This window comes from Hoplias malabaricus, chromosome 11, assembly GCF_029633855.1.
Source record: "Hoplias malabaricus isolate fHopMal1 chromosome 11, fHopMal1.hap1, whole genome shotgun sequence".
Classification (NCBI taxonomy): Eukaryota; Metazoa; Chordata; class Actinopteri; order Characiformes; family Erythrinidae; genus Hoplias; species Hoplias malabaricus.
Window position 1 is genome coordinate 13,706,411 of NC_089810.1, and position 13,394 is coordinate 13,719,804.

Sequence of the window (13,394 nt, forward strand, 5' to 3'; positions counted from 1 at the left end):
TGTGTGTGTGTGTGTGTGTGCGTGCGCGCGTGTGTGTGTGTATATATGTGTGTGTGTGTGTGTGTGTGTGTGTGTGTGTGTGTTTGAAATAAAAAGACATACTCCTTGCTCCAGACAGTGGGCTCGGTCCAATGGAGGGCAGGTGGTCACTACAGTCTCCAGCACCAGCTCTCCATTTTCATTGACACTACATGTATGCTTAGTGCAACCATCTTCACGTGTAGTATTCACCTAAACACACACACACACACACACACACACATTAATATAATTATGTAGCTAATCATTGTAAAAACTCTGTATTTTCTTGAGGTGTATACAATTGCACCTACCATTTGTCTGACATAGTGTTTGTTAGTAAATTACCTGTAGGCTGATTAACTGTCCGTCAGGTCGTTGGATGGAACAGGCTGATGCTACACAACGGCCACAGCAGGCCCCTGGCACAGGCTCTAGAATGTACCCCTGAAAGAACAAGGAGCACACAAACAAGGTGTATTGTCTCATACATTCATTTATTTAAAATTTATGGTGATATTCACAATGATAAGGGTGATGAAGATGATGGTGAAAGAAGAAGAATGATGGAGGAGGGAAATGATGATGATGAGGATGAGAAAGTGTGAGGATAATGAGGAAGAGGAGGAATGTGATGAAGATTAAAATAAAAATAATAATAAAGATTATAAGTATGATGGCCTTCAGACTATTCACTGGTTCTGCTCCCATCTTCCTCAATAGACTCTTAAAACCATACGTTAGCGCCCGCCCTCTCCGTTCCTCAAAGGAGCGCCAACTAACACGGTCAACCCTCTGTACAGGTCAGTCGAGGCTATTCACATCTCTGGTACCACGCTGGTGGAACGAGCTTCCAAGCACTATCAGAGCAACAGGAACCCTCTCCGCATTCAAGAAATCCTTGAAGACCCAGCTCTTCCGAGAGTATCTCTTGCACTGAAAGTCTTTCTTTAATGCACTTATTACTTCCTGGCATATTGCACTTAATATAAGGTAATTTGTATAATTTGTGCTGTAGTTTGAATGTTAGATCCTCTTTTGTAAGTCGCTTTGGATAAAAGCGTCTGCCAAATGCATAAATGTAAATGTAATAAGTATGCAGATAGTGACAATGTTTATAACGTTGAGATGAAGATCATTACCTCTGTGCACGGTGAACAGCTCATCTTCCTGCAGGACAGGCGATATTTCCCCAGCTCATTTTCACATCTACAGTGTGTACACACGTCCACCATTATTCTTTCACCAGCCTAGGTACACAGAGACACACACACACACACAATCAGTGGGCTACAGCTCATACATTACAGCCTGTGCTTTACATACTTGAGCATATACTTACCCCAACGAGGGTATGATTCAAAACACAGGCATCAATAGGGACTGGAAAGAAAAACAATTTCATATTAGGTTTAGGACTGAAATATAAGCCTTAACTCTCATATAAACACTATTTTCATTTTACAGCTTCTGCTTTTAAACCACTGGAATGTTTCTGAACATTTGTCAATGAACTATCCCCAAAACTGAATTATTGTATGTTTAAAATACCATTATTTGTATTAGACAAGACATCATTTAATAAATAAAATATCAGTATAAAATAATCAGAAATAACAAGTAGATTATATACAAGTATAAATACAAATAAATTAAATCATGTTTAGGGGCCATGTTGCTCAGCGGCTGATTCTACTGTTTATATTCAGGATAAAACCACCCATGTACCTGTGTGAATTCACATAACATTATGCAAAATGACTTTAAATCTCATAATATTGCCATAAAGTATATATAACAATGTCTTATTTCACTGTCCTATAAAGGTATTGTTTCTGTGTGTGTGTGTGTGTGTGTGTGTGTGTGTGTGTGTGTGTGTGTGTACCGCAGTGGCAGGAAGGGCAGCAGTCGTCGCCAGTGCTACAGAGGAGCTCTGTGCCCAGTGGGCAGCTTGGTGTGTCCAAGAGTTGGCAAGAGATATTACTGCGCTGGATAAACACTTCCTCGTGTACTTGCACACACTCATTCACCACACAAGGATTATCAAGAGACATCCAGCGCTCACCAACCTACAAACACAAATAAAAAACCAACACACACACACACACACACACACACACACACAAAACAATTTAATGGACCAGTGCTTTAAACGTTGACCGTATCAACAGGAGGTTGCTGATTCAGTGTCTTCACAAACACATACTCACCCTTCGCATACGGCGTCCACTTACTGCATCCTCATCTATACAGCTGGTCTTACGACAGCGACCACAGCAGTCTCCCTCAGATTGAGAGTATACAGTGCCCTGTATTCACACATATGGATATCTACTTAGTTGTGAATGAGTTCAGTTTGTTCAATAAGCTCAAATAAAGGAAAAACCATTCAAATAAAATGACTGAAATCTATTATAGTTTTAGCAGAATTGGTAATTAATTTTGTTTTACTTATCTATCAAGTATCATCTGAACCTATACAAGTATTTTTTAAAGTTTCTACACAAATAACAGTAGATAAAAACACTTTTACCATTACTAGATATTAAATACAACTGCTACCGTTAATAAAACACTAGCTCTATGTTATTAGGTAACATTCTTAATTACAAAAATATTTGTAATTACCTTTCATACATTTTAGAAAGGAGTTTTTAAATGATAACAATAATAACGGCTGATATTAAAGTATGCATTTTTTTTTTGGTGTGGGGGGGGGGTATTTTGTAATAGGTGCAATAGGTAAATTCCCCAAATGTACAAATGTCTTTATTCATTCATTCATTCATTATCTGTAATCCTTATCCAGTTCAGGGTTGCCGTTGGTCCAGAGCCTACCTGGAATCATTGGGCGCAAGGCGGGGATACACCCTGGAGGGGGCGCCAGTCCTTCACAGGGCAACACAGACACACACACATTCACTCACACACTCAAACCTACGGACACTTTTGAGTCGCCAATCCACCTACCAACATGTGTTTTTTTTTGGACTGTGGGAGGAAACCGGAGCACCCGGAGGAAACCCACGCGGACACGGGGAGAACACACAAATGTCTTTAATCGACTTTAAATTACATTAATGTGTTAATAATTTCTCTGTATTCAGAGCACTTTTAGAATTAATTCTGAATAAAACGTATTAAATTGTAGAAAAGTATCAAGCTGAAATCTGAGATTTCATTGTGTACTCAATCATTTGTTAAAATGCATAATTTAACACAGTGAGATTTACTCACACCCTCGAACCCAGAGGTGCAGAACTCACCACAGGACAGATCTGATTACAAACAGGATCCACACACTGCACTATATGCAGCCCAGTCGCTCTGTCTGTCTGCTCCGTGCACATGCATGTCTTACATTTCTCCTGCCATTTGCTGCCCACCTTATACCCTACTCCGTCCACCACACATACCTGCACACACATATATGCAATCATTACGACTTCACACACAACTTGTACACTACAGTATCTGAGCTGTGCTTGTGTGTGACTGTACATAGTTGTATAATGGAATGGTTAAGTCATTCGTTCAATGCTCATTTAAGAGCCTCCTTTGAGTGAATGTATATTCTGACACTATGTTCCTAGCTATTTTATTACTTAAAAATCCACTGCAGGCATGTAGTGTAATCTGACCTATTCTGTCATTGTTGCCCTCAATAATGTTTGCATTTTGGAAAATCCCACCTTATCAGGGAGGCATTTGATCTCAACACAACCACAGCCATTGGTCAGCTCTTTAGTGATGTAACCAGGTGGGCAAGTTTGTGTGGAGTTCTGACAGTCGCACACACATTCGAAGGCATTGCAACACTCTGTCTTTTTAACAGCGAGTTTTTTGAACGCAGGGCAGGAGGGTTTAGCAGCAGAGCATCTTTCTTTCTTACAGACTGAAACAGAGAAACAAGAGAGGTGTTGATCATTTTTGTGTTATTTGTTTTATGTTATTATTATGAGATTATGTATATTTCCTGTGCATGTGTGTATGTCTTATGTAGGAATGTATGTACGGATGTGTTTTGTGAACAGGCTCTGTGTATGACTGCTGTAGAAGGATTGTGTGTAGATTCTTGTTTGTTCTGTTTACTCACCACACTCATAAATCGGTGCACACTCTCCTGGGTTTGAGAGGACTGAACTGAGTCCGTTTTCACATTGCGGAGGATCAGGAACCTTACAGTTTGCAGTGTCACAGACTGCAATTACACACAGTAACAATTGACATTTACACTTTATTGAAGGTGTCCTTGGCAGACTTTCACTGATGCTATTCTGAGTGCATTTTGTTTTTATGAGCTGAACTCTTACCGCATTCATACTCAGGGCAGCACTTTGAATCCTTCTTCTCCAAAAGAACCTCACACTTGCCGCATACAGGGGCTGTAGCACAGCAACAGTTACCATGACTACCCACTTAGAGCACAATACTGAAGCTCTGCAATAATTAGGCTGACTATACATTATATAGAGAGAGTGTGAGAGAGAGAGCAAGAGCAAACGCGACAGAGGAAGACACTGTAGGGATATGAAGAGATACAGAAAGCAGGAGAGAAAGTAACAGAGATGGAGATGTGCAGAACTGAGAAAGAGAAAATAGGTTATTCCTACCCTTTGCATTTGTGCAAGGCAAGGCTGTGCAGTTGATCCACTGCTTATCTAGGCACACACACAGTAAACATGGGTTGTCATCAGGAGTCCAGCTTTCCATGAACTGTAAAAGCACACACACAAACATACACAGTAAAAATTATAACATTACAGGTGCTTTATTTTATCTCTGATATAAGGTACAAAGATTTTTGTTGTATTTCGTTGTATTGGTTCATTATGAAATCACAATGTACAGGGCAGCTGGTGTATGTCAATTATGTTAATAAAAATAACATAATATGCTTTATACTTGATGATAAAACATGGATGAAGCCACAACAGCATTAGTGAGGTCAGGCAGTGGTGGTGGATGATAAGAACCGAATTAAGAACATCACTCCAACTCATCCCAAAGGTACGAGATGGAGTTCCATTTCTACAGAAAATACAGCTCCACTGTTCAACAGCAGATTTAAACAGCTGGGGGATTTAAACAGCTTCTAGCTAAGGTTTGGAATTGATCACAGTGACCACAGTCTCAGCTGCTAATTTAGAGCATTGCAATGTTTTGGAAGTGCATTGTGTGCAACCAAACAACTGTGTCATGACACGGTGCACACTAAAAAAGGCAATAATTAACAAGTACATTTAGTCTACATACCCACAGCCTCCAAGAATTGGAGCGAATGTTAATGCAATAAACAAACAAATAAATTAATTAATTAATTCATTCTTTATTTGTAAGCGCTTATCCAGTTCAGGGTCGTGGTGGGTCCAGAGCCTACCTGGAATCATTGGGCGCAAGGCTGGAATACACCCTGGAGGGGGCGCCAGTCCTTCACAGGGCAACACAGACACACACACACATTCACACCTACAGACACTTTGGAGTCACCAATCCACCTACCAACGTGTGTTTTTGAACCGTGGGAGGAAACTGGAGCACCCGGAGGAAACCCACGTGGACACAGGGAGAACACACCAACTCCTCACAGACAGTCACCCGGAGCGGGAAATGAACCCACAACCTCAAGGTCCCTGGAGCTGTGTGACTGCGACCCTACCTGCTGCACCACCGTGCCCCCCTCGCTGTTTTTCAATTAAAACCATTTTATATGCCACATACTCCATACTACCTGCTGCGCCACTGTGCCACCCAAATAAATAAATAAATTCATTTATTCTCTGTAACCCTTATCCAATTCAGGGTCACGGTGTGTCCAGAGCCTACCTGGAATCATTGGGCACAAGACGGGAATACACCCTGGAGGGGGCGCCAGTCCTTCACAGGGCAACACGGACACACAGACACACACACACACACACACACACACACACTTATGGACACTTTTCAGTCGCCAATCCACCTACTAACGTGTGTTTTTGGACTGTGAGAGGAAACCGGAGCACCCGGAGGAAACCCACGCAGACACCGGGAGAACACACCAACTCCTCACAGACAGTCACCCGGAGCGGGAATCAAACCCACAACCTCCAGGTCCCTGGAGCTGTGTGACTGCGACACTACCTGCTGCGCCATCATGCCACCCATAAATAAATAAATAAATAAAAACAAACTATTTTAAATAATAAAACACATTTTGTAATACAATCTGCAATGACAATAAAAACCACTCAAAATAATAAAAACAGCTAATTGTAAACAACCACTATATATTGACATATTTAAGAATATTTGAGGTCAAATTTGAAAAAATCTGTATTTACATTTATGTTTGTTTTCTAGATGCTGTTACAGACAGCCATCTATAGTTATAATAATATTATAGTGTTAGCCTAATGCAGCAATAGGATTCATGCCCTAGGACTCTTACTGTTTTAGTCTGGTGTTCCTACTTTAGGTGGAACTTAAAACTTAATGTACCCAGTAGAGGACAGTGCTGTTATCCCACTTTGCCAGATTTACCAATTTACTTTAAGGCAGTGACAGTAACTGTGTGTGTATGTATGCTTGTGTGTGTATGTGTTTGTGTACCTGGTGAGCATGTCCGTGTTGGTCCACACACTGGCTGCAGGCCTCTCTTCTTACACACTCTCCTCCCATCAGCACTGTGCCATAGGGACAGAAGCAGCCCTCGGTGGGGTCACTCCAGCAGTGTGACCTGTTCGCTATACCAACACTCTGCCCATCCATATCACCCGGGACTCCCCTGCCTTGTCCACACTGCTCCACACACCCCACACGACACGCATCATACTCCATAGATTTAGGACAAGGCATAGCTTTATATATATAAACACACACACACACACACACACACACACACACACACACATAAAAAAATCATGATTACCAGTGTCATATGTTCTCAATAATCTAAAGCCAACTGTACAATGACAACAAAAACTTTAAAATAATTAAAATAATTAGTTGGAAGTAAAAAAAAGTGGTGTCCATGATTTTAAAATGAAGCTGTACCACACAGAGAATGAATATTCAGAGTGATTATATCCTACAATGGTGGTCAAAAACAAACCTTTTGAAGTCTGTTATGATAATCTTCACTGTATATGCTATGAATGTTTATAAAATAATGAAAAAATATTTATGCTAAATCGTTCAAAACTTTGGAATGGTAATGCATACACACACATAAATAAAACTCACAGCACAGACTTGGACTTCTCCAGTTAACACATACGCCATGATGTCGACACGCAGTGCTGTAGGCAGCAATAATGTCACACATGGCAGCAGGATGACAGGCCATCTCCCTGCACATTGTCACATATTCCTGAGGAGGGACCACGGCATGGCACTGACCAAACACTGAGGAGGATAATACCTCACAGCCCACTTCCACACCTTCCTCACAATCAGACGCTCCTCTGCCCCACACACACTCGCCCACAGCCCATTTTTGCAGATACACATCTGACTCTGCAGCCACTGACCCATCGGGAAGCAGCAGGTGTGTTTGATCGTCAGAGCATGAACCTGAACAGCAAGAGAAGGACATTTTTCTGAGAACCATTCAAAAATCCTTAGCCTTACATTACTATCAATACATAATTTGTATTAAGTTACATGGATATGTATAACCCTCTGGTGATCCCCCTATTTAACCCTTATTATTGTTCTTTAGTAATACCCAAAAGTAATTAGAAAAAAAAATACTATGGATGATCAGGTGTCTACAATTTTGACAGAATGTGAACTTGCTCTGTGATGAAGCAAAGGCCAAATCTAAACCAATGTATCTCTTTCAAAAGTAAATTATTTAGGAGTCTGGACAAAATTCAGAGAGTGTATGTACCACATATGCCGGTGGTCTTGGTTATCATGGTTAGGTCCATGTTGATGGTAAACTCGTTGCTGTGGGGAGTGAAGGTGAGGGTGAAGCCATGTTTCTCTGACCGTAGTTGATGAAGTAAAGCTCCAATTTGAGTGACAGATATTCCAGCTTGTCTAAAGGGTACGGCAGTAACCGCACCATCAACAGTCACCTACAGCACATACAGGCACACAAAAAAAGCAAATATTATCATATTTGTATTATTATGTGGCTCACAAATACTGATAAAGTGACTATGCTGTGACCTTAAATGTACCTTCATATCATCTCTCAGGACCACACTGATCCCATTCTCTCTTAGCTCCAAACTCTTCATACAAATCTGAGTTGTTGAGGCCTTACAGGCAGCTGTATGTAAGACTAGCTGTAGCCCTCCTGACTGAAGCAGCAAATAAGAGCAGGCACCTTTCAGTTTCAGAGCTGCACCTCCAAATGATACCACATGACTGGTGGAGCTGCCCATGCACATACCTACAGACATAGAAAAGAGTGTAGTCTATAGGAACAGAGCAATTTTTTGCTAATTTTTTAAAATTATTATTCTTATTTATTTATTTATTTATTTATTTATTTATTGTGTTCTCACAAGGGCATTTCCAGGTGCAGCCACATGTCTGGTTAACTCTGAGAGCTTTGAGGCTGTTTCTGCAGGCTGGAGGCTCCATCTTCTCACAGTTCACTCTGTGACTCTGTAGCGTCACCACACCCGATGGATTACACAGCAGAGAATGACAGCCATCCTCCAGCAGCCACGTTTCTCCAGGCTAGCACACAGACATAGGTATCAGTCTATGCCTCACAAATAAAGCAGGACAAACAATTGACACACAGGAGGATGCTTTTTACAGATTGTTGATGGAGTACTTACAGTCTTACAGTCTTATATTTAAAAGACATTGTGAAGAAATCAAGTTCTTGTAACTCTTATATGTTCAAACCATCGATACAGTACAGCACAGAGCAACACAGAGACTGCCTTCCTTCAGTCATGGAATTACCAAAATGGCCATTATAACGGTCAGTTTATTAGAATGGTCTAAGGGATTTCAATGTATATATATAAAAAAAAAACAAGACTTCCAAACACTTCATCTTTGAAGGATGGAAAGAAACCAAGCACACAGTAAAATACAAATGAGACTTCTTTGTAATTAATTGTGATAGACAGATAGATAGATAGATAGATAGATAGATAGATAGACAGACAGACAGACAGACAGACAGACAGACAGACAGACAGACAGACAGACAGACAGACAGACAGACAGACAGACAGACAGACAGACAGACAGACAGACAGACAGACAGACAGACAGACAGATAGATAGATAGATAGATAGATAGATAGATAAATAACAGAGATTTACATGGCCATTTTCACTGGAAATGTAACTAAAGAAAGGCGGTCTCTGGCATAAAGTTATTCTCATTTGCTTGATCAACAACTAAACCAAACAATAAAATACAAAAATAATTTACTCTACTTTTCCCATGGCAAATTCAGAATTAAGAATAATGTAGATGGTAATAATGTAGATTCAGCTTTTGATATAAGGAATGACACAAGGAGTCATGAAGGTGATTAAAGCAAGATGTACTGTTAAACTGTTAGGTAGCTGTGAGGTCAGTGGCCATGTGGTCTTGGTTCATGAAGGTAAGTAAGAGAATTAAAGAGATGTGGGCCTCTGAGGAATGAGCCAAAACTCAGCTCACCTTCCTCTCTTTTCCATTATCATCCACACACACTCCAGGAGGACCCGCTGAGGGACAGCATCATCAGTGTCATTATCATCACTATTCAATATCATTATTTGTATTTTAGGGTAAATGTGGGTATTATTATTTCTCACCCCTGCAGAGTTTGTCTGGGAATGATCGGTCCAGAGTAACCAAGGCTAGCAAGTCATCTGTGTTTCTCAGCTGAATGATGTTGCCCTGCATGTGTGGGCCTGCAATCATGCTCAGTTCTGTGTCATCATATCGCTCCCCCACTCCAATGGGGAAGATGGAAATACCTGGGTGAAAAATACATTCAGCTCAATAATTAAGTTCTTGCTGTAATAGACTGATCAATCAACGTGTTATTGTGATGTCACCCACCAGCAGTAAGAGCCTCGTTTGAAGGCTCCTGCACTGAGTCTGTAGACCTGTCAATCACCAGCATCACCACAACTTTAGCCACGCCTGTCCTACCACCACTTGTAGAGGAAATGGCTGTCTGAACAGCGAATCGCAATGCAGCACCTAAAAAATCAAGATGATCAAACATGCATTTAACAACAATATTAAAACTATACTCCGTACAAATGCACAAACATGGTACAAATATAGGTATCATGTTACGTCACAAACATAAGCCTTTCATGACAACAGACATAAACACACATTATTCCAACAAGTGTTATTTGTCACAAAGCCTGCTAAGTTGGTTTCACCTAGAAACAGTTATTACAGCTGATGGTTATTGAAATAAACGTTAAATTTGTATTGTAGATTTGTATGTAGTTTATGTTAGTTGTCATGGAAATGTTATATTTTGACATAAAACTTTAAGTACAGTAACAAATATGTTTAATTATCGAAATATTTTCCACGTTTTTACATTTACAATTGCATTGTGGCCCCTGACAAAAACAATAAAGTAACACAGAAAATTTGGAGTGAAATAGAGACAATTTTTTCCGCAAAATTATCGCTTTAAACCTTGTCGTAGTAGAACAGAAATAACTGATTGAATGTGATACACTGTAAATGCAGTACACATAATTGCTATGGTCATCATAGCAATAGGGGACTGATGCCCCCTCTAGGGGGTGTTCCTGTCTTGCGCCTAATGATTCCGGGTAGGCTCTGGACCCACCGTGACCCTGAGCTGGATAAGCAGTTACAGACTGGATGAATGAATAATTGCTATGTGCACTTGTCAAGGGGCAGTTACCCAGTCGTGGTGGGCTGTCTGTCTTGCTGCGTAATCTGTCCAGTTGTTGAAGAAGTTTTTCAGCCCTCTGTTCATCTCTCCAAGCTATTGCCTCCACTGGTTTCTCTCCATAAACTACCACTGCTACCTGAGTGGCATTATTACCTGACACAGATTCAGAAAACCAACTGAATATTCAATATATACAATTAAACACTCTAGAAAACTATATCTGGGAATGCATTTAAGTCAAAACACATTCCAAACATGATGATTTACCAATGTCGTTGTTCTTTATAAATGATCTGACAAATGTTTTCAGGTCCTCAAATTCATTGCTGGTGGACCTCAGCAAAAAGAGCACATCCATGGGCTTGGAGCAAGGCACTAAAACACAAACATAAATATAGATATGAAGATCATTTTTCAAAATGTTACCAAAATTCAATTGTTGTGATGAACAGGGTTGTTGAAGAGTGTTCTGATATGGTATGGTGCACTGTACAGAAACCTTTAGATGTTTTTTTAGTAATGTGGACAGGAGCTAGGGTTCAAAAGGTCTACAATAATTCTTTGCTTGTTTATTTATGTTTTGTTTGTTTGTGTGTTTACTAGAATGATCAGAGGTAGTGGTAATGATGATAGTGGTAAAAGTGGATAAACAACTACAAAGAGTTATTTGGTACCAATTTTACCTTAAAATCTCTTGCATCTATCTTTATGCATGATTTTCAAAGTCTCAAAAGCTTAATTGTAAAAACAACCTTAGCACAAATGTCAGTAAATGCATTTGTACTCACATTTTGCATTACATTTCTGAGAAGTAATCTTTAGAGACATTAAACTTTTGAGATGTCTGGTTGTCACCACTATGAACAATTCTGACAGGGTAAAGTTCTCTAGTATGGATCCATTCAGATCTAACCACCTGAATATTTAACAACATGAAACATTATAGAAAAACTGTAGTCTAAATCACTGCAGGAAAAGAGAACAGGAGAAAAATTAAAACTCTAGAGTGGGATGCATGTGAGTGGACTGACCTGAAGGTGGAAGTGTAGCTCTGGGTGGTAGTGTTGGTATAAGTGGTTTTTTAATTGTCCTGCTTATATTAACCAGTAGAGGGCCCAAGGAGCTCAGCTGTTCAGGATTCTTCAGTATTATGGGAGAGTGTGGAAAACTTAGTATTTGTAGGTCTGTCTCCTTGATGTTTGGGCCAATCCCGACAGGGAACACACGTGTGTGGGTGGAGCTCGGTGGTCGCTGGATGACATCAGTGGGTGGGTTTTGTGTTATTAGGAACACCATCTGGTCTGGAGAGTGAGTGGGCCGTTCTGTGGTGACAGACTCATACAGGGAGTGAATGGCCTGACCTGTGTTGACCTTGGTGCCACCTCCCCAGCGGATCTGCCGCATTCTGCGAAGCACCAACTCCCTGTGCCTGAGCTCCATCCGGCTAATTTCTATGGTAACAGTGAGGGAGTACTGCATCACTGTAATCCGGAAATGTTCCTCCTCTTCCTGACTAAGCGAGGCCACAACATTCACAAGCGCATCTCGTGTACGGTTAAAGCCATCCTCTCCTACCATATCTGATCCTTCTAACAGGAAGGTAATGTCCCGTATGGTTGTATTAGAAGGAAGGGTTGTTCCAGGGATGGGAATGCTGGGAAATGCAGTCATAATAGCAGCTGTAGGAGGCAGAGTTACAGCCTTTGTTTTGATGGCCTCTGCAATGGGCGTAGTAGTTGTAGTACTTGCAGTAGTGGTGGTGGTGGTCTTTTGAGGGACCTGCTTCTTGGGGGGTTCTGGGTCTAGCCCCAAGGTGCAGAGGTAATCTATGATACCCAAAGCTTTACTCTCTAGCTCTCCAGCGCTGCTAAGCACATATGCCCGGCTACTAGGCGTGGCCTTGTTGATGTCATTGACTTGTGCCAAGTTGACTTCAGGCCCAAGAGCAATAGTGAGGACAGTGATATCTTTCTTCCTTAGTAAGCGCTGAGTGGTGCGCATGGGCCGTGGGTTGGCACTAGCAGTCAGCATAATGGCAACTCGGCCAGCGTGATCTCGCTTGTTCTTGTCATAAATGTACACGGACAGGTACTTGAAGGCTTCATCCATGAAGGCCACGTCACCACCGCTGTAGTGCAAGTCCCGCACCATCTTTCTGAAAATCCACTTCTGCACTTGCATGTCATAGCTCTTTACCCCAGTGTGGAAAAGTAGGACAGTGGCTCTTGTGTGTGCTGAACCCATTCGGAAGCGCTCCACCACCCTGAGGATGAAGAGCTTGACCAATCCGAAATCTTCCTCACTCAGAGAGGAGGAGCCATCCACCAGGAAGGCTAGATCCATTGCCCTGTCACAGGCATCCTCAGGCACAGGCGTGGAGAAGTGGAGTGGAGTGGGTGTGGTAAATGTAGTGATTGGGCTTAAAGTAGAGACAAGGCCAGAGGCAGGGCATGGTCCACAAGTCAAAGTGCTTCCCTCACAGTGACTGAAACAAATGTACAAAACGTGAACATGACTACAGCAGTACCAAAAGAC

At 41.2% G+C, this 13,394-nt stretch overlaps 1 protein-coding gene across 1 annotated transcript in view; it reads right to left on the reverse strand.

The window, feature by feature from the left end:
* vwf (von Willebrand factor) overlaps positions 1-13,394 on the reverse strand; it is a 34,459-nt gene that overhangs the window by 1,343 nt on the left and 19,722 nt on the right. The window contains exons 28-49 of the mRNA XM_066684670.1: positions 11,891-13,344; positions 11,127-11,234; positions 10,869-11,012; positions 10,031-10,174; positions 9,781-9,945; positions 9,644-9,690; positions 8,517-8,694; positions 8,187-8,401; positions 7,892-8,081; positions 7,243-7,572; positions 6,610-6,857; positions 4,632-4,734; positions 4,332-4,403; positions 4,115-4,219; positions 3,711-3,913; positions 3,285-3,434; positions 2,229-2,327; positions 1,904-2,087; positions 1,361-1,401; positions 1,161-1,268; positions 367-465; positions 103-231 (exon numbers count right to left, since the gene is read on the reverse strand). Coding sequence (XP_066540767.1) covers positions 103-231; positions 367-465; positions 1,161-1,268; positions 1,361-1,401; positions 1,904-2,087; positions 2,229-2,327; positions 3,285-3,434; positions 3,711-3,913; positions 4,115-4,219; positions 4,332-4,403; positions 4,632-4,734; positions 6,610-6,857; positions 7,243-7,572; positions 7,892-8,081; positions 8,187-8,401; positions 8,517-8,694; positions 9,644-9,690; positions 9,781-9,945; positions 10,031-10,174; positions 10,869-11,012; positions 11,127-11,234; positions 11,891-13,344 — 4,516 coding nt within the window. The remainder of the gene's footprint in view (positions 1-102; positions 232-366; positions 466-1,160; positions 1,269-1,360; positions 1,402-1,903; positions 2,088-2,228; positions 2,328-3,284; positions 3,435-3,710; positions 3,914-4,114; positions 4,220-4,331; positions 4,404-4,631; positions 4,735-6,609; positions 6,858-7,242; positions 7,573-7,891; positions 8,082-8,186; positions 8,402-8,516; positions 8,695-9,643; positions 9,691-9,780; positions 9,946-10,030; positions 10,175-10,868; positions 11,013-11,126; positions 11,235-11,890; positions 13,345-13,394) is intronic.